Below are 22,056 nucleotides of genomic sequence, written 5' to 3'. Positions count from 1 at the left end.
TTTGCTGGTAGGCTGTTCAGCTCTCGAGAGCACATGTTTTTATTAGATAATCTTAATGATCAAAAGGTAGCATAAATTAGCAGTTCAGCTCGAGGGTTTAAGAGACAGACTTCCATGGCTGGAATCCCTTACTGGGGAGCCTTGACATCTCCATGCTTTTTTCTTATCTATAGGGTCAACACAATGAAGCACTGGAGTTAACAGAGGAAAGCATTACATGCATAACCAGTAGTTTTGACTGTTATGACTATTGTTTGAAATGAAGAGATGGAAGAGGGCTGGCAACACAGATGTTGATGTCAGCACTTCTACTGGTTCTGAAGATCTGATGTTTTGGAGGACACTGGCTCCTTGAGTTTTGGAGCTGGGCAGATCTTGGTTCAAACCTCAGCTCTGCCACTTAAAAATCACCTGCTTTAAAGAAACTTTTTCATCTCCCGGAGCCTCAGTTACTTCTTGCGTAAAATGGGAGTAATGGGCCCTGCCTTCCTGCAGCTGGGGAAGATCGAGAGGGGAGACAGAAGAGCCGTGTGTGTGGCAGAACTGCTGGCCTGGGATGTGACACTCGTGAAAGCTTGTTTCCTCTTGTGCTGGTTTTCCTGTTCAGTAAATATTTATGGAAGAGAGGTCACTTTCTCAAAAATCACTTAAACACTGGGGACTCTGCTGTGTCATCTGGAAAGCGGTGATGAGAATGTCTGGATGCCAGGGGTGCTGGGGGTTTGAAATGAGACAGCCGTAGTATGTTCTTATTAACGGTCTACATGCCCCCTTCTCCAACCCAGGGAGGATCCAGGATGTTTTCTGAAGCTCTAGGTACTAAGATGGAGCTGAGCATCTCCAGCCACTCTTTTCTGCTTCCAAATATCACTTGACTCAGTGTATCAGCCAAAGTCTGGCTCTAGCTGGATGCTGGAAACACGGGGATGGGCAGGATGACTTCTTTCAAGGGTGAGGGAAACTAACATGGAAACAAAAAATCTGGGGAGTGAACAGAATTACAACTATGCTGCTACAGGCCGAGGGGTGACATGGAAGAGGTCATGCCCTCTCCTCTCTGTCTTTCATCTGCCTTGACCTCCCTGATTGGCTGATCTTCCACCCACCTATAGACTCGTCCATCTATGCCAGCAGCTGGTCATCAACTTCTCCCCTGCAAGGCCAGACAGTAAATATTTTGACTTTGTGGGTCATACAGGGTCTCTGGGAACTACTCTACTGTCTCTGAGGTCACAGATCTCTAAACCAAGGTGCACAGTTTTGTTTCAGTCAAACCTGATCTGCCGTAAGAGACAGCACGTGTGGTTTGACCACGGGCAGTAGTTTCCTGACCCCTGATCTAGGCAAGCATGCACATGCCTCCTGGGCACCTGCGCAGGGCTTGTCCCTGTGTGTAGACTGCACACCAAGGACTTGCCTTCTCTTCTGTTCCTGCCAGGAACAGCAACCTCCCCAGGGTCCCCAGACCTTGCGGGGTCCAACCTCTTCTCTCCCACCCCTCACCACTCTCCAGCCACGATGACTTTCTCCGACCTCCTTGAAAGCTCTTTCCTGCCTTGAGGATTTAGCAGTCTGAACTTCTTGCAAGGCCCCGCTCCATCACCCTGCTCCCCATCTCCCTACTTTATCCACTTTCTCTTCAACCTTCATGTCTCAGCTTGAAGGTCCTGTCTCCAAGGGGGCCTCTCCCAGCCCGTCACTTACACACCCCTACACATTTCCACTCAGTGGCATTTCCAACAATTCCATTTCAATAACTGCCAGAGCTACTTCCTTCACCTCCCTGGCCTTCCTTGTTCACAGACATCTCCCCTGCCACCAGCACAGTGTTCGGCACCAGCAGACATCAGTAACTCTGTGACTAAATGCATGATGTGACCCAGCAGCTGGTCTGCACCACCCTTGGCCTGGCTTATGTGCAGACTATAGCAGTGGGGTTTCACACCGTCCTGACTGCCCATCCATCATTTTATTTTAAGCACATTACTTCTCTACCCGAAAAGAAGAGGAGGATACAATTAAGCCTATATCCCCCACTTGCTTAATATTTCAATCTCCCCCAGGGCACACTCCCTTCAAGTGGAGATCACAGCTCATGAATATTAAATGTCTCTTCCGACTCACCATGGTCCCCAAGAAAGAGGAGAGAAAGCCTGGGACTAGGAAAGACTCCCGCCCCCAGGCCTCCCTCCTCTGCGGGCTCTCTCTGACCTGGCGTGCTGGCCACACAGATGCACAGCAAGGCACCTGCAGGGGCAGTCTGCTTTCTGGTCCCTTTAAGTGCCACAGAGAAGCCCTTGTTCTTGGCTACCCAGATTCACCTGTCTTGGATGTGGACTGCGTTTCAAACGCGCACATCAAAGTGTGGTCTTAATGCCTCGATTTCAGGAAAGTTCTGAGTCCTTTTGGAGCCTGACCCCTCCCTGGGAGTCATGAGGCCAACCTGGACCGAGGGCGAGAATTCCTCCCTTCTGGCATCTGAGGCCATCCTGTTTCTTTTCATTCCTGACTGGCCTCTCTGTGGGGTAGGCCTCCCGGACTTCTAAAGGAGGTGGTAAGCTGCGGTCTGAGGCTGGATGGCAGGCTTGATCCTAACCGGTGCTGACTCAAGGGTGTGTGAATGCATCTATCAGACCTCCCGGTTGAGGACTTCAGATCTTTAGACCGCCCTGCGCGGCAGCCTTCCGCCCCATCGCCTCCCTTCCCCTTGTCTTTGTCCCCTCAGTGACCCCCTCTGACCCTCTGGGTTAAAGGAATTCCTTTCTCCTCCCCAAGCCCTCATTTCTTTTAAAATGCACAGTTTAAAAACAATAACGATCTGGGATTTGAATTCTGGAAGTCAGGGCTGGAAGAGTCCTGGAGCTCATCTAGCTCACTCCCATCACGTGACAGCTGGGGAGATGGAGCCAAGGGGCCTCTGCCACTTCTCCTGATGACAGGATGCAGCTAAGGACCATTTGTCCCAGAGACAGACCTATGGCCTTTGCATCCCTCACAACTGAGATGGCAAATGGGGGTGGGGGGTGGGGGTGGGGGAGATAATAGACATGTCTACTGATTGCTATGCATGGTGCTAGACACTCTACAGACTCTCTTCCATCTTTCTCTAAACATGACTGTGTTATGATTATGTCCATTTTCCAGAACAGAAGAGTGGGACTCAGAGAGAGGATGGGAGATGCTCAAGATGACCCCCAGAGTGAGACCTCTGAACTCAGGCTCCTTGGCCTGACATTGCCATGACGACGGACTGAAGTGTCAAACTCTTCCTAGGCTAAAACACAATGTGGCTATATTCAATGGAGGGTGAGCTATTATAAACAAAACTGCAGCCCCAAACACAGAATGGCCCCAAGTCAAGGGCCTGGGGTTTGGGCAGTGTAACACTTATAGAGTGATAATCACTGAAGATGGTCGTTTTCATGACTCATGAAAAAGGCACAGGAAGGATCTATGCATTCACTTTTGTTTCCTGCTGTGTCAGTGGCAACACAGCAGAAAGAGTGGAAAAGAGAGGCTCTCGACGGCTTTTGGTGGGGTTCGTCTGGATGCTGGACGTAGTCTTTAAAAACAAGTGGACTAGAGTTAAAATCTCCTACTCTGACCAAGTTGGCTGTATGACTTCGAACAATTCACCTACACTCTCAGTGTTAGTCTCCTCATCAGCAAAATGGGAGTTCTTATTCTGAGGAAGCAGCGTTGCGGGAAGGGTAAATGAAACCATTTGACAAAAGGGCTCCTAGCACGGAAGTTGGTCCAGTTGGGCGCCTGATAAATGAAATAATTTCATGGTCAAGTGTGCAGACTTTGCTTAGGTACTGTGAATCCCATCTCTGCTTTTCTCAGCTATGTGACCTTGGGCAAGTTATTTAACCTCTCTGAACCTCTACACAACTGGGATCAACGTCATTTATATCATTGGGTTCCTGGGAAGATGGACATAAGTTTCAAATTAATGATATCAATGACAACAATAGCAGCATTAGCAAGCACATACATATCAGCTACTAGGTATCACTTACAAAATGTTTACATACTTAACCTCATTTCATCTTAACAACTGTGAGAGGCAGGGACTATTACTAACCCATTTCACTGATGAGCAAACTGAGGCACAGAGAAAATGTGTTTGGATCTTGCTTCTCACCCAAAATCCATGCCCATAAGCATGATACCCATTCTATCTGACAGATCACCACCATTATCACAACCTCCATGACTACCACTAACACTTCTCTTTCCTTCTTTTAAAGACACGTCTTCAAGCTAAAAGAAGTTTTATTTCAAGAAGGTATTTTGGTGACAGTCACTGTGTTTTCCATGGAGGGAGGTCTGAAAAACTATGTATAGCCAGGAGATGTTTTATTTTTTCTTATTTCAATTGTTTTTTTTTTTTTTTGGTAAGGTGAGAGGTGGGTCATCTATTATGATTTCATGTTGTTAGAAAGAAAAATAATAATAAACACAACTCCCAGCAAAGCCCATGCTTCCGCCTCTTCCCCTCCCCCTACCAGATGCTATTTTCCTTTTTAGTCAGTGTTGTTCTAAACTCTCATCAGAATATCCACCAAGAAGACATAGCGATTCATCTTGTTTTCCTTTCTCGCCTTGGCTGGGAGCAGGCCAGGGCAGCCTGACAGAGGGGCCACAAGGCGTGGTGACCCCCGCCCCTCCCAGGGACTGCTGGGGAAATGGATTGATCCCCCCCACACCCCTTATCTGCTCACAGATAATTTAGTTATTGGCCCTGGCTCTAGGACAGGGCTGGGGATGCTGTGTCCTGAGCAGAGACGGGGATGCTAATGGCAGAGGGTGGGGGAGAAGAAGGGGGAGGGCAGCGGTGAGAAAGAGAGCCAGGCTGGGAATGCCTGTGTGTTTGTGTCTGCAAAAGGCAACGTGCGGCTCTTTGGCTTTGTTTGCCTAGCTATATATCAGCATCAAGCAGGATTTGAAACCCCAAAACCCTTAAATGGATGTTTGACAAATTGAGGATGCCTCACTGTCAGACAGAGGAAAGGAGCCTTTGACCCTCAGCACGCTCACTCTCATTTCACAAAGGGAGAAACTGACGCCCCCCAGGGGAGATCCCAAGCTGCAGCCCAGGCTCTCAAGTCTGAGCTGAGACCCCAGCTCTCCCGAGGAACCCGGGGCGGTAAATCAATGTGGTATGAAGAGCCTTCTACAATCACACCCCTATAATGGCTAAAATGTCATCTCCGAAGGTAGCACGTTTCCAGCACCCGCTGGAGATATATGACTGAGCGCAAGCCCTGTTGGGGATGCTTCCCATTTTGTCTGACTAATTTGACCATTACCTCCCCTCCTTCAGCTTTTATCAGCAGCCTGTCTGTAGTTTATGACTCAGTGCTTTAGACACAGAATTCCCAACTCTGCGAACAATGCCTCCAGCCAGAGCCGCTCAGGGTGGGGTGCAGAGAGTTATCAGTTTACTGATGATACCACATTTTTTTAACCAAAAACCTCATGCCTGGGGTATGTTATATGTGAAAAGGGGGAGAAAGGACAAGATAATTTCTACATTGCCAGGTCACAGCCTCATTGCCTAAGAGGTCTTGTGGGTGGTGTTCCTATTAACAAGCAACTTATTATGTGTTGAGGATGAGGGCTCTGGGGGAGGGATAGTGGGAAAGGGAAGTCCCGGGCTGTTGCATAATAACACATTGGCACCTTGGGAATCCTTCCGGATGTGTGGGCTTCTGCAGCACGAATGAGAACGCCACCATAAATCTGCCACCCACCCTCACACTGCTGGTACCAGAGCCAGGGAAAACATCAGCCCGGCTCGATGATCGATGATCAGGGACAAGAAAACAAATAAGGAGGAAAGGAAGGGAGGAAGAAAGCATAGAAAGAAGGAAGGACAGGAGGGACTGAAGGGGTCATTCAGCTAGGGAGGCAGAGCTGCCACAGAGAGAAGGCAGAGAGGCTCTGTACTTAGTCTGGAGTTAGAATCACAGTTCTTTGAGATGAGTGACCTTGGACAAGTGAAGGCATCCTGTGTGTATGCTCTGGACTCAGTCTTGTCAGAACTCTTCACAAAACCCCAAGGCCTACAGTCCCCAGGCTCCTCTGTCCATGGGATTTTCCAGGCAAAAACACTGGAGCAGGTAGCCATTTCCCACTCCAGGAGACCTTCCTGGCCCAGGGATCGAACCCGCATCTCCTGCATGGGCAGGCGGATGCTTTACCACTACGCCACCTGGGAAGCCCCTTCAGGCATTCTAGTAGGTCTCAGATCCCTCATCTGGATGTAACACACCTCCACAGGCTCATCTTAAACAAAGGTGCATGACCTAGGGCAGGCTACCTGGTGAGTATCCACACGTGGTGGGTAGTGCTGATATCCACCCCCCTCTCAATGCCCACATGTGGGTAATGTGCATCAAACACACTCAGCTTGCTAGGAATGGGGCTGAACCTCACCACACCAGATGACAATATTTAGTAGGGCTTCCAAGTGACAATCAGCAGAAACCAACTTCGGCTAAGTCAGGCAAAATAAGCAAGCAAGCAAAATCTATTCAAAGAATATTGGATACTCATGGAAGACTCCCTGGGAGGGCTGGAGAAGTGTTTTGAAGGCGGATTTTGAGTTCTTGTGAAGACATCTCAGAGCTGTGGCTGCACAGCTGCTGGGTGCTATCAGTGGAAACACTCGGGTTGTGGCCACTCCCACCATCTTCATCAAATTGGTTTGATTGGATGAATCAGAGTCCCTGTGTCTTCTGATTCATTCTCAGATTGATGTGTCTGATTGGTGATCAGGGGAGAGGGTAGGTCACATGCCCACATTCAGCTACAAGGAGGACTGGGAGGCAGAGGTGTTGCCATTACTAACTTCTTGTCTTTTTTTTTTTTTTAAGTTTTTATTGAATGTGTTACTATATTGCTTCTGTTTCATGTTTTAGTTTTCCTGCCACTAGGCATATGGGATCTTGTCTTCTCCTCCAGGGACCGAACCCACACCCTCTGCACTGGAAGGCAGAATCTTAACCACTGGATCACCAGGGAAGTCTGCATTACCAACTTCTGCAGTGGGGCTCTGCCTCACTGTTATTACACCAAGGAGAGTTCTTTCCTAAATCTGGGAAAGGGATTCAAATAATGTGTCCACAAACATTGGTAAATATCTCCAGCAAGAAGTCCCAGGCCTGCTCCCATTTTCTGGATGAGAACACTGAAGCTCAGCCAAGGTCACATATCTAAGTCATGGTGTCAACCCAAGTCAAGTCTCATTCAAGCCTGTTCTCCTGGCTACCACCTTGACCACCGTCTTGACACGGGTCCTGATGAGAACAACCTCCACCCCAGCAATGCCTCCCACATTCCAGTCCCATTCCTCTGACTCATCTAAGCTGGATCTTTTGGGAGCCACAGATTCACTGTCTGTTTTTCCATTATTCTTAGAGGAAGATGTTTTTCTTCCTCTAAAGCCATGGAGTCTGTTCTTGGAATGTAGTTCCTAGGCACCGGGATCTCTAGACAGACTCCTTTCTTCCTGGAATGTCCTGTCCCTCAGAGTCCCTAGGATGGACTCCTACATGGTGAGGTGGGGGTGCCTAACTGAGGTGCCTCCTCTAACACAGCCAGTCAACAGGCAGGGGGAACACAGAGCCTTCCCTGGACACCATCCATGCCACTGACAGTTCTGTACTCCATTCCATTAATTCATTAAGTGAACTGTTCCGTAGCAGTATGTTCCTTGCTCACAGTCCCAAACCCCTACCAGACCAAGAGCTGTCTGGTAAAAAAGATATTTTGTGGGAAGCTCACCACCGTGAGCCCGGGCTCTACCACTTGACTGCATAACCTTAGTTCACCTCCTCAACGCCTCAGCTTCCTGGTTTGTAAGTGCAGGGTACTGAAAGAGTTGTTAGGAGAATGGTACTTTAGAAATGTGTCCGGCATATGATAGGTGCTCCATACATATCATCAGCAACAGCAGAACATTTAGGATCTCCTGGAGGATAATAGTATGTGAAGTAGGTCTAGGGCCCTCCCTGGTGGTACAGTGGCTAAGAATCCATCTGCCAAGGCAGGGGACACAGTTTCCCTTGGTCCAGGAAGATTCCACACGCCAGGCAGTAACTAAGCCCATGAGCCACAACCCCTGAGCCCGTGTGCTGCAGCCCCGGAAGCCCGCATGCCTTGGGGTCTCTGCACGAAGAGACGCCACCACCGTGAGCAGCCTGTGCACTACAACTAGAGAGCAGCCCCCACTAGGCAGAGACAGAAGAGGCCCACACACAGCAGTGAAGACAGTGCACCCATAAACAGATGAATACATGACTTCTCAAAAAACGACAATACAAAGTAGATCTGGAGCTTCCAAGGCTCATCCTCTTGGTAACTTCCTCATCTTTACCCTTTCCCCTCTTAAGCATTTCAGTGAACACAGCTTGAAAATCAGGATCTATTCCAGTTACTCAGGCCAAAGTGTAGGTGGGGAAGCAATGCCTCTAGAGGTAAAGCAAGAGAGGACCAGACTCAGAGTCTCCCAGGCCCCACTACTGTAGGCATAAAATGTAGTTATTTTTTTCTAAGAAATGGTGAACCATGTCATAATGTTCATCTCCCCTTTGCACTAGTCTCTAGCAACCAATAATATCAAAGACCCAAAATCTGTGGACCAACAAATGTCATCTGTAATGAGCCAGATAATAAATACTTTAGGCTCTTCAGCCCCTGGGGTCTCTGTTGCGACTACTCAGTTCTACTCAGCAAAAAAGCAGCCACAGATAGTAAAAGATGGGTGCAGTGGTAGAGAATCCATCTACCGATACAGGAGATGCAAGAGACATGGGTTCGATCCCTGGGTCTGGAAGATCCCCTGGAGGAGGGTATGGCAACCCACTCCAGTATTCTGGTCTGGAGAACTCCATGGACAGAGGAGCCTGGCGGGCTACAGTCTATGGGGTCACAGAGTCGGACAAAGCTGAGCATCCGTGAATGGTGTTGCATTCTGTATTAGTTGCTCAGTCGTGTCTGACTCTTTGCGACTGCATGGACTGTAGGTTGCCAGGCTCCTCCATCCATGGGATTCTCCACATAAGAATACTGGAGTGACTCTTTGCGACTCCATGGACTGTAGGCTGCCAGGCTCCTCTGTTCATGGGATTCTCCATGTAAGAATACTGGAGTGGGTTGCCATTTCCTTCTCTAGGGGATCTACCCAACCCAGGGATCAAACTCAGGTCTCCCACATTGCAAGCTGACTCTTTATGGTCTGAGCCACCAGGGAGGCCCCTGGTACATTCTAGAAAACTTTATTTACAAATATAGGCAGTAGACCAGTTCCAGCTCATGGACTGTAACTTGCAGACCTGTTCCACAGACCATACCATCCTAACTTCACCACATTCTAACTCTGCCCAGAAGCCCTTGAGCCACATGCCATCTCAACGCTAGCACAATGGGTGGGCATCATCCAGCAAGATCTGAGTGTACTGTTGGGTGTGATGAGGATGATGTCCACGGTGAGAGATGGTTCCAGCAGAGCTCATGATTATGAGAAATAGTCACACACTCTGGAAACCACACAGCAGAAGTGCAGGTAAGGCTTTTAGAGATCACCTAATACAATCCCTTCAATTTATGGGAGCTCAATCAGAAGTCCAGACTAGGGAGCTGACTTGGCCAGTTTCAACTAACACGTTCTCAGCATAGCTGAGACCAGAATGCCTGGTTTTCTGACGTTTAATCCAAGGCTCTTTCTACTATACCACTAGGTTCATATCAAGATTTTATTATGAATTACACTCAAATCAAGAGTGGGGAGCTGGAAATCTGTGTTTCTCTGCCTGGAAACTCTGCTGTCCTTTTCTTCCATCCACAAACAGGTGTGGGGCACCTCTACTGTGTTGCTCAGCCCTCACTTGGTGCCAAGGAGAAAGTAAGTGGTCAATAAACGTGTTTGAGAATGGAACACACCGTAAATGATATGTGGTAAAGAGCTCACAGCAAGCTAGGAGAAGGGAGGTCTAAAAGCTGCTCTGTGATGTGCTGGGAACAGTAGAACCAGTGACATTTCCTCCCCTTCAGTCCTCCAAGAAAACGGCCTTTCAGAGAGAAATCTTCCCACCGAGGGTTTCCTCCTTTCCTTAGATGGAGCACCTCTGTCTTTTGTACTTGCAAATGAATTGTGATTAGTTTTCACCTCCAGCCCAGGGGATTAGCCAGGGGACCTTTGATCTTCAGGTATTGATTTGCATCTTAAAGGAAGCATGATCTCATCTGGGCCAGCTCAAAATTCCATCCCTGCCCCCCAACCCCTGTCTGTTTACCAACCCCCCAGGCTGACCAGGGGCCTCCCAAGTGGGGCTAAAACAACAAGACCAGCTAGACTCCAAAAACAAATTTCCCATCTGACTCCGTGAAGGTGGCAAAAGGACATTTGCTTTCTAAACATGGGCTGGTCTGCGATTCCTCTTCCTCAAGTCAGAGAGCCTGGATTCTGGCTGGAGGCTGTGGAGTAAAATGAACTGAGCTTGTGTGCAAGAATCAGACAAGATCAGGTTCAAGCCCTGGTTCTGTCTTCAAGCCTAACCTGTGTGACTCTGGTCACGTTTCACAAGCTCTCTGGCTTCTACATTTTCCTCATCTCTAAAGAAAGAATAAAAGCCTTAAACGTCTATACAAATAATAACCATCCCAGACAGTTGGCATGAAGAAGAGCAATAAATGTAAGATGAAGCTGGATCACAAGGGTTATCCATTACCACCGTCATCTTTGAGAACATAAGGTCCAGGAGAGCAGAATACCTGCCCTCTGTCTGTCCGTTTGCATGGCTGTATTCACTAGCGCCTAAAGCAGAGTCTGGCTCCCAGGAGGCACTCAATACATATGCGTGAAGGAAAGGAGTGAATCATCATTTAGTTATAACCACTGCTATTCTTGTAACTGACTAGCCATCCGGCACCGTCCACTTCTCCAGCGAGGCCCAGAGAAAGGGAAGACTTACCGATACAATTGAAGGAGGCTTCCTGCCGACAGAAGAGCGAGCAGCCATCCCCATTGATCTTATTCATGTCATCACACTCTTCACCTTGGCTCCTGCACAATGGATATGGAAGGAAAGTTTGTCACATCAGCTTCAGAAGCCCAACTGGGACATGGAAAAGCCCTCTGGGGGCTAGGAACTTTTTGGTTAGGTCTCAGACAAGTCCCTTCCCCTGGCTGAGTTTCTGTTTCTTCCAAACAATGCAAATTTGTGAGGTCCTTATGTTTGTCCTACTGTGTGTTTCTCATGACAAAGCAGAATTCCTGCTTCAGACTCATTCGCTCTGTTAAGTTAGTCAGAGGGGAGGAAGAAGAGGACGCATCAGTGAACCAGACTTTGCTACTATGTCTAGGAAATCACAATTCCACTCTAAAATGATGGATTGAAGGGGATTTTGGAGTTTCTAAGGTATAAATGCTGTTCTTCTGTGGGCCCTGCTCTGGCCCTTCTGTCATAACCCCAGTGCCCATGAAGGTAGTTTTTTCTCCTACACACATTCAGACTTGATCTTCCTCAGACCGTGGAACACCACCTTCTCCAATGGGTGTGTCATTTCATGGTGTTGAGAACTCTAAGGCCTGGGACCTATGCTGCTAGGAAATAAAAACGCCTCCTCCTACTTTAAGGAATTATTTCCATCACCGAAGGATGATTTTACAGTGGTTAGGATGGGCAGAAAATGAGCCACGCTCTCTGAATTAGATCTAGAAGAGAAGGAGGATTAACAACAGACAGACTGGATATGTTACCACTTTCTGGAAAATTCCCATCCCTTTAGTCACAGAAACTTGGGTTTAGAGCCCCGTGTTCCCAACTAATTGTGTGATCTTGGACAAGTCCCTCAGTAGGGCTCTCCAACCTCTGGCACCTAATGCCTGATGATCTGAAGTAGAGCTGATGCAATAATAATAAAGTACACAATAAATGTAATGAGCTTGAGTCATCCCTAAACCATCTCCCATCCTCCCAGTCCATGGAAAAAGCATCTTCCACGAGACCTGTCCCTGGTGCCAAAAAGGTGGGGGACTGCTGGTTAATCTTCCTCTGATCTATCTTTGACAATTTACACCAACAAAAATGGGAAACAAACTTTCCACTGTTTAGCCACAGTAAGCACATTTCAAGTCCTCAATAGCTGGATGGAGCAAGTGGCAACTTGATCAGACAGCACAGAATCTATTTCCACTGTTGTAGAAAAATCCCCTCAACGGTGCTATTCTGGATGTTGAATCTCAGTTTTCTCATGGGTTAAAATGGAGATAATTACACCTACTCCTTAGCTTCGGTGCAAACAGGGAAGGTAACTTAGAGGGGCGGGCCAGGTTTGCCACACACAGTGGACAATCAGAGTCACAGTCCCCACACCCACCCACCTGTCCTGGGATGTCTCTGTAGAGCGTGTGGCAGTTGTCCCTCCTTCCCCAGAGACCGGCTGGGAGCCTGGCCTGGAAGAGGCCTCGGACTTTGCCTTTCACCCGAGCAATTAACACGGGGAAACGTTTGTTGCTTTTAGGAGGTCTCAAGAGTACCAGTATGGGGCCTTGTAATCAATGCTTAAGATGACTAGGACATTGCATTGATCTTTGAAGAGCCCTCCGACTTTTCTCCTGCTTGCAAAGCCCTTAGCAAAGAATTCTATATTCCAAGCTGGGCCCATATTCAAGCAAATCTTGCACACTGGAAATTAGTGATGGCCTTGTGATTCTTAACTATTTCATAGGTTATCTGGGGAGAGAATTTTTTTTAAAACCTGGGCTGGTTTCCCTAAGCCACAAAGAACACTTCTAACCCTCCTTCCCTCACCACCCAAACAGTATGTTCTATTGGTTTAAGCAAAACATTAGGGTCACCACAAATATCTTCTAGGCATGCCAGATCTATCATTAGATAGACAAGTTCTGAGAAACCTTCTTTGACCTCCCGGGCTAGAGTGGGTGGCCATCTTCTTTGAGTCCAAAGACAAGGGGCTCCATCTATCACAGCACTTGTCAAACCAACTACCTTTGCCTGTTACTTGAGAGCACCCCACCCTAGGCTTTAGGAAGCCGAAGGAAGTGACAGAGTCTCTGTCATCCTAGCACCCTGACGCCTGGCACAGTGTCTGGGAAAGAGGAAATAGCACGGAGCTATCCCTTCACTTGTTAGTTTTGCGGCACCATCGGTCACGGCAAGGCAATGGTAAATCCAGATGAGAATGTGGGTCCTAGGCCTACACCTTGGTTCTGTTCCTTACTGGGTATGTAAGCTTCAGAAAACCATTTTAATCTTTGGGGGCAAGGTGTCTCTTTCGTGAACTAAGGTGATCAGGCCTGTCTCACATGGTTGTTGGAAGGACCCAAGGAGATGACCGTGTAGCACAGTGCCTCCCGCCTAGTGGAGTCTCAATAAATATTTATAATTATCATTATAGTAGTCATCCAGGGCTTTTATTCCTCAGGGGCCTCACTGAGTGTTGAGTCTATCTGTATTTCTTCGTAAATTCCTTTGCATATATACAGCAAATTAGCATGTATCATCTCATGAAAAATCCAATTAGCGAAGATGACAGCCCTTCTTATTCTCAAAGTTTATTTTATTTTTTTGCTTAGGTAATCATCCATAAGTTGCATTCAGTTTTCTTCCAACTATGTCAACAACTATTTGGTACCTGCAGGTAATTCAATACCTATTTGATGTCTATGAAGGTTATTAACCCTAGGTATAAAATACTAAAAAACTTTGCTCAGAATGATATTTAAATTACTACTACTACTAGCAGTTTTAGGTCAGTGATAATATTGCTTGCCGTGTTTTATCAGTGTATCTATGGAAAGTCAAAGTGTTAGTCATTCAGTCCTGTCTGACTCTTTGAGATCCCATAGACTGTAGCCTGCCAGACTGCTCTGTCCAGGGATTCTCCAAGCAAGAATAGTAAATGGGTTGCCATTTCCTATTCCAAGGGATCTTCCCGACCCAGGGATTGAACTTGGGTCTCCTGCACTGTGGGAATATTCTTTACCATCTGAGCCATCAAGGAAGCTCTATCTATATCTGATTCCAAAATGGATAGACAGAATTGTAGACCAGATCCTACATGCAGTGAGTTTATGTTTTATTCCTCTTGCTAAATTAAAAAATCCCAAGTCACAATTATGGGTTGTTGGCAATGACCATGACTGTCTCCTGGATGTTCTGGATATGTAGCTTAATCCTGGACCCACAGAAGATGCAGCTCTTTCCCTGGAGATAATCCTGTTCACTTGCTCAGGGTTCTATCAGACAACAGCTGTATCAAAAGCTAGACGTCAATGTCTTCATGTGGAAGTAAACAGTGAGTATCTCCCCTTTGCCCATTTTTGTTATATTAAGTGTCTGAAGCCATATCTTCATGTTGGATTGTTGCACTTGGATAAGGATCTTAAATGCATGCAATAACACACCATCAATGTCAATCTCTGACAAGTGTGTACTTTTATTTTGTATGCTTGAGGAGTAAAATTCTTGGCAATCAGGTGGTTTGCATCATAATTCAACACTTAAGAATCCTTATTATTACCCCCTCCCTATTGAAATCTAGATAATTCAGCTTTAAAATTATAGATCCAGGACGTTTAAGATGTATATATATATATACACACACACACACACACCTGAGCTACATCACTTCAGCAAATCACTTGTAATTGCACAAATAAGCAATACTGGTCTTTATCAGTGTTAATAGTAAAAAAAAAAAAAAGTCATTCAATATTTCAAAAACTTGACTTAGTACCCTGCTGGTAGCAGCTGGTTTATTTCAGGGTGTTTAGAGGAGCAGTGTCTTGCACATACTGCTATCCTTTTGCACAATAAGCTGGGCAGATGTAACTCACTGGCCGGCATCTGATCATATTCTCCACAACTGCTTTTCCCTTCAGTGCTAAGCCATGATCAGAAGGTAGACTGCTGGCCAGTAGTGGGTGTCTGTGCGAATGCGTATTCACGTACCCACTCTTTCTCTGCACCCTGCATTGTCCTTGCTGTGCTCCTCGCTGGTCCTTTCATTCCGTAGCAGCTTTCCAGTGTGTATTACACACCACAAGATCATCAGCATCCAATTAAACTGCTCTTGACCTCTAGCACTAATGTCAATGATAAACCAATGAAACAGCCATTGAGCCCTTTTCTTTCATTATATGAACTATACCTACGAATCGATTCATGTTCTGCACATCAGTGAAATAAATTCTCTTTGTAGTGCCCCTCCCCCTACAGAAACAGTAATTGTAGTCCCATGGTGCACAGATACTTTGTGACACCCAGTGGTGCCATTTAATGAAGGAATTTTGCCAATAGCATGTTGGGTCATCTCCATATGTAATGTTTATTATTAAATCTGCCAATAGTTTTTAAAGTCCCTTAGCAATAGTGTGATTTGTAACTGTGATTGCAATAAAGAATACAGATTTAGCAATAAGGAGTGTAATTGTGAATGAATCTTGGTCTCTTTTTCATCTTGAGGGCCAAAACTATTTAATTCAGTGACAAGACATTTTTGTGCTTACTCTGGAGGGAAAAAAAAAGCCCACAGATTTCCTTTTTTTTTTTCAACAATACAAAAGTCTTGATGGCTTCTCGCCACTTTCCCAGTTGCGTAACATCTTGCCCTGTGGACAGGGGATGAATGGACTGATGATCCGATAAAATCCATTTTCTAGACACACAGCTTTATATCTTCTAATCACACTTTTCCTTTCTTTTGGCTGCTTGCGTGGAATCTTTATACTTACTGATTCATTTGCCTCCTGTACTTATAGTCATATTCAATGTTCACTCTAGAGGACTATTTACTATTTATGGTTTCAACATTACAGAGAGTTGAAATATTTTGCTGTTTTTATGAGACTCTGACCCATTTTGTAACTTGTTGATATAACACAATAGAAATAATAAATAAACTTTCAGTTTTAATAAATGTAAACGGTAACCAGCAAAGAATATAAAAGTGTTCTCTTGTAGGTCCTGTGTCCTATTAACTGAATGTGGACTGAGGTGGAAAAAACTAATAGAATCTTTGTAGCACATAGGACATACTTAGGAATAAAAGCACAGTGGTAGTCAGTGCAGAATGGTAGCTCTGTGGAAATCTTACATTATTACACATTTGAGAACTGTGTTTACTCAAAAAAGAGTCACTGCTTTTCTTCTGAGGCCTGCAAAATACCTGCAGATGAATCGAGTTGCAGATTGCTGGGGCTCTCTCACAGCTCACACCCTGAAGGGTAGCCCATAAGCTCTTCTCTTTGGCACCCTGACCACCTTCTGGCCGAAGTAGCATTACCCCTGCCTGTCTGTAGCTAGACCTACTCACCTCTGAATGACGCCGTCACCACAGTACCCACTTCCATGGATGTATATGGCAGCAGGTGATGGCTCACTCTCTTCACTTCCTGAAATAGCGATGACCCAATACTGGTACCTACTGCCAAGACGTACATCTCTGGAAAACATAAAGACATAAGGAAGACTACTAACTATGCAGATATAAGGCTGGGGACAGACAAAATGGATCCCCTTGAGTACGTTTCTACTAGTCTGGCTTGTTTTCCATACCACCTGCATATTTAATTATTCAACAATTTTTATTTGTTTTTTATAAATTTTATTGAAGCATAGTTGATTTATAATGTTACATTAATTTCTGCTGTATACCAAAGTGACTCCTTTCTACACATATAAACATTCTTTTTCATATTCTTTTCCATTATGGTTTGTTACAGGAGATTGAATATAGTTCCCTGGGCTGTACAGTAGGACCTTGTTCACTCATCCTACACATACTAGTTGGCATCTGATAATCCCAAGTTTGCAATCCTTCCCTCCCCCGTCCCACTCTCCTTTGACAACCACAAGAATGTTCTCTTTGTCTATGAGTCTGTTTCTGTTTGGTTGAAATGTTCATTTGCGTCACATTTTAGAATCCACACATAAGTTAGTTATCCAGTAATTTTTCATGTCTACTGTGATTAAGCCACTCTCCCACCTATGATGGGCTATCCTAAAATGTAGCATCAACTGACATACAACCATGAATATTACCAGGTGGCACTAGTGGAAAAGAATCTGCCTGCCAGTGCAGGAGACACAAGAGATGTGAGTTCGATCCCTGGCTGGAGGAGAAAGTAGCAACCACTCCAGTTTTCTTGCCTGGAAAATTCCACCAACAGAACAGCCTGGCGGGCTACAGTCCATGGGGCCGCAAAGAGTTAGACACGACTGAAAGACTGAGCACGTTTTATCTTTAATTTAATCGTTAGAATAACCCTGGTGGATAAGAATTGGATGGTATATGGCCCGTAACGAAGATGTCTTGGAGAATGACATCTAGGAAAAATAAATGGGATGAGTAAAACCACAGAGGTGGGAAAGCACCACGCCAGGCTGTGGGCACTGTCTGATCATTGCCCTCATATTAAGATCTGAGTGGAAACCCCAAATAAGCAAGCAAGCAAGCCCTTTCCTTACATTTCATACCCAACGACTATCCCTGACACTTGCTCTGCCCTCTGCTTCTCACTCTTGACTAAAATAATAATAATAGCAGCAGCTATTAAATGAATGTCAAGCCTGGGGCTAAGCACTTTCTGTGTGTTTTCTTATTTGAGAATCAAAACAACACTACATGCATACTAGTAGTTTCATGTTTATTTTACAGATGATGAGTCTGAGGCAAAAAGAGATTAAGCATCTTGCTTACAACCATACGGCGTTAAATTATATCCTGCACTCTGCCTCCCTAATTCCTAGCTCAGGTCAGCTTGAACAATTTCACTCCTTGCAAAGGGAAATCTTGTTCTGCAATTGCAATTCCAGGCTTTGGTTCCTGCTAGATTTCCAGTTTGCCTAGATTGCCTCTCTCCTCTGCTCGCAAGACCCCACAGAACAATGCCTGTTCCACTTTCCTGGCACTCAACCTTATACCAGATCACCTTCCTCCCTTTCTGATCTCTTCTCAGCTCCTTATTTGAATTTCCTGCCATGGAAGGAACCTGGATACTGGCAATTATCTTCCAGGGCAAAGATATACTTATCCACATGACCAAATCACCATCCCCATTTCCTTTTTGACCGTTTTCAAAGGGAAATACTATTCTTCTCTTTCATCTCCCTCTGCACCAATTAATTATTTTTTAATAATAAAAATGTGTCATAGGAAAAAAGAATGTACAAAATGGCAATGAAGAGAATTCCTATCAGATTCCAGAGTTGGGGTGAGGGGGGATTCATAAACAAAAGGATGGTGTCAAAAAAATCTCAAGTCCTCCTGCCCATCTGTTGTTTCAGCTGCTGATCGGGCTGGGGCTGTTTGGATAAGGCCAATAAGATAACAGGTGCAGTGACAACAGACAGTATCTCCTGACTCTCAACACAACGACGAACTAGAGTTTATGAGCACTGAAGAAGGCTCCTGAAGAATATGACCCTTCTGAGAATGCTGGACTTATGACCCAACAAAGAGCTTGTTTTAGCACTGCTGGAGCAGGTAAGAATATTGAGGGTAGACCAGAAGTCCCTGGAGATTCTAGCAGCACTCTCTCAATGAAAGCTAAGCAGGCAAGATGCATAAAAATCTTGAGATATTATATGTATAACTGTACAAAGAGTGGTTGCCTTGAAAAACCTCTGGAATGCTAATTTGTTGATATAATTAGAGGCTTTTATAAAAGTTTATCGGATATTTGAACCACCTCTAGACCAATGAATGTATACATTTTTCAGATGGTGTTTCTGAAACTGGAATATTGGGGGAGGGGGAAGAATGGCTTTCCCAGGGGATGCATGAAGGCCCAAGATAAAGATGACATGTGCTCTATTGTACATGATTTTTGCTTTAAAATATGGAGGCTGGGACTTCCTGGAGGTCCAGTGGCTAAGAATCCACCTTGCAATACCAAGGACGTGGGTTTGATCCCTGGTCAGGGAACTAAGCTCCCACATGCCCCAGGGCAACTAGGTTCATGCAGAGCAACTACCGAGCCTGTGCACTTCAGAGCCCACACAGCACAACAGGAAAGTGCGTGTGCTACAAACAGAAGGGTCCACGTGATATAACAGAGATCCGGCATGCCTCAACTAAGACTCGACACCGTCAAATAAATGAAATAAAAATAAAAAATATGAAGGTGTGTTTTATATTAAACAATTATGGCCCATTAGGGAATAAAATTTTAAAAATTTCTACAGGCTACCTCCCAGGCTCCTGGGGTATATGGTCACTGTCCGAAGCAATAGAGCACTTGGGTGGAAAAGCGTGAGACTGTGAAGATTACGTTTCTATCTTGTGTTTCTCATTCGTGGTGTGCATCCAAATGATTTATGCCTGATGATATTTAGGGGCTCTGCTAATATTTGTGACTGTTTTCTCCCCACCCCATGCCTGGCCTCCTCCCCTCTCCCTCCTCCTCCGTCTCAGTAAACACCACTTTGAGGTGAGCAAACACAAGTTTCCATCCTGGCTTCCTCACTTGCTCGCTGAGAAGTCGTAGGCGGGTGTTCCAGTGCTCTGAGCCTATTTCAAATTAGTTAGAAGCCTGGTTTCACAGCATCTTCCCACAGGTTGGATGTGAGAACACATAAAGCACCTATGTGCCCAGCCAACAATAACTTGTTGGCTAACCTGTTACTATTAAAGCTAAATGATCAACATTCTCATCCATTGAGAGTTTTGCGATGCTGTCTTTACTAGAAGGAATGGAATGATATGTAGATAACTACATATAAACTTGGTTTGGTAAACTCATGAAGATGAATAAGACAGTCATCTATCATGTGAGTCAGGCTTCGATGGAAAGTCTCTTTTCTGCCACAATGTCTTGCTAGAACACCCTCAGGGCATGCGGCTCTCTCTCTTTCTGTCTCTCTAGGTGGCTGTTTCAACTTTTGAAATTTCTGGATCCCAGGTTTGTCTTTACCCTGGGGCAAAATCGATTCCCCAGGAACTTCCACCACTGTGCTTCTTATTACCTGCCGGCAGTACACAGAAAGTATCTGATTGGTAGAGAAACCTTAATACCCTCCTTCCAAACAGCACGTGCATGGCACATGCGTGATTATCTCCCAGAAGCCTGAGAGTGGCTCTCTGGAGCAGGGGTTGTTATCCCAAGATTTCACATAGGAAATTAGAAGCCATTCCCTTCATTAAAAGGACGAGAAGGGAAATCAGGGCAGAAATGCTATGACAAAGATTGTATTTGTCCACTTAAGAATTCCTGTGATAAAACTATATTTTCTCCAAGTTAAAGTCACAATGAATGCTAAACTGGGGCTCTTTTCTCAAGAGCCTAAGGTAGAAGAGAATTTTTTTGAGGACAGGCTATGGCTTCGGAAGGCTTTGCTGGAGGTTAGGACCTATTTCATGGTTGGCCTAAAGCCAACGTGGGACATTTATGTCTGGTTGTTCCTTTCAGCTGCTCTGAAAACCATCTGGAAAGTCTTAATGCTGTCACTGGAACCCCTTCCCTTCCTGAGTCTCCCACATCCAGGCAGACCCTAAGCCTTGTCAACTTCCCTCATCCCACAGCTCCCATGTCTTTTCCTGTGCATCCTTGCTACCACCTCTATCCCAGCCTTGGCAGCTCTGGCTCGCCCTCTTGCCTCAAGCATCTGCCCTTTCCAGTCGCGCCAACACCATCAGAATATTCTGAGATCCAAAGCTACTCTCCAGCTCAAAGCCTCCCCATGTAGGGCAGTGACGGGAACATGCTTCCACCTTAAACTTCCTATTTCTCTTGGTTTAGAACCAAAATTTTACCACTTCATCTGAAACACAATGAGTTTCATCACTTCTGATTTCTCTCATAGAGTTCTGAGTGCCAGTTTCTTTTAAAGCTAACCTCCACCAGAATTCAATCATTAATGCATCACATCTCAGATTAATTTCAGGCTTTTAGCTAGTAAGTTTAAATGGTAGTATTTAAATGTGACGAGATTGTTTGGCTGGTTTTGAAGGGTGGCTTGTTTTGCATCCTTGGTATGACTTTTTTTTTTTTTTTAATGTTTTTATGTTTAACCATCATTGTTTCACAAATGTCTCAAATGACACATCTGCCTTAGGTTTGCATCTCTGGCGATTAGAGATAAAAACACTGACTTTTCTAAGCGGTATGACTTTTCAGTACTTTTCCTCAGAAATGTAGTGATGGTGATGTGTATCAAATTTGGAGCACATCCTGAAAGTAAATTTAGTTATAGATTATAAAATCACTGTCTTAAGAAAATATATGTTATTAAGGAGTCTAAACACGCCATGACCGAGCTTTTGGCACAAATGTCAATTTCTTAAAATGTTGGTGTGCAATTAGTATCATGACAGGTCAATTAAACCCCCCTCTGAAATCTACAAGCAAGTCACTTTCTTCCTCTCAGTCTGTTTTCCTACCTTTTAATTAAGATGTATGATTCTTGTCCCATGCCACTGTGAAGATAAAATGAGAACTACAAAAGTACAATAGGAGAAAGAGGGTGGGGAACGTCATTTCACAATGAAAATCCCCCATTTTGCTTCCTCCAGGAAATTCTCTCTGAGCCCCTTGACTCCTCCTTATTGACCTCCTATTGTTTCCATATCATGGTATTCATTCATCATACACTCTCTCTCTATAGTCTGTGTAACTGAACTGTATTATACTTTTTTGATACCCTACTTCTGCAATAATTATAGCAATTGTAGTTTCCATTTGTTGGCTATTTATCACATGCCAGGCCCTATGCCTGGCACTTCATATGAATAACATCATTTAAGCAAAACAGCAGTCCCTTGAATATTTACTATGAAAAGGTTTTAGGTGAGGGAACAAACACCTAGAGAGGTGAAGCTACCTGCCTTTAGTCACACTGCTTTTGTCTCAGGACAGGAACTTAAGCAAGTCTGACTAATTCCATCCCAAGACACTGCTCTCTGGAGGTGAGGACCCTGGCTGTTATAAACCAGAAAAGACAGCAGAGGTGAAAAGATCAAGTTTTTGAATCATGCAGCATCTGCATACAAAGACCAGCTGGAAAGTTCTAGAAGTCAGGA

The 22,056-nt window shown here is 45.2% G+C and overlaps 1 protein-coding gene across 1 annotated transcript in view; it reads right to left on the bottom strand.

Annotated features, from left to right (window-relative positions):
* Positions 1-22,056, bottom strand: part of PAPPA (pappalysin 1) — a 263,068-nt gene that overhangs the window by 130,882 nt on the left and 110,130 nt on the right. The window contains exons 9-10 of the mRNA XM_040238522.1: positions 16,351-16,479; positions 10,983-11,074 (exon numbers count right to left, since the gene is read on the bottom strand). Coding sequence (XP_040094456.1) covers positions 10,983-11,074; positions 16,351-16,479 — 221 coding nt within the window. The remainder of the gene's footprint in view (positions 1-10,982; positions 11,075-16,350; positions 16,480-22,056) is intronic.

This window comes from Oryx dammah, unplaced genomic scaffold, assembly GCF_014754425.2.
Source record: "Oryx dammah isolate SB20612 unplaced genomic scaffold, SCBI_Odam_1.1 HiC_scaffold_1, whole genome shotgun sequence".
NCBI lineage: Eukaryota > Metazoa > Chordata > Mammalia > Artiodactyla > Bovidae > Oryx > Oryx dammah.
This window is presented reverse-complemented; position numbering and strand designations above follow the sequence as displayed.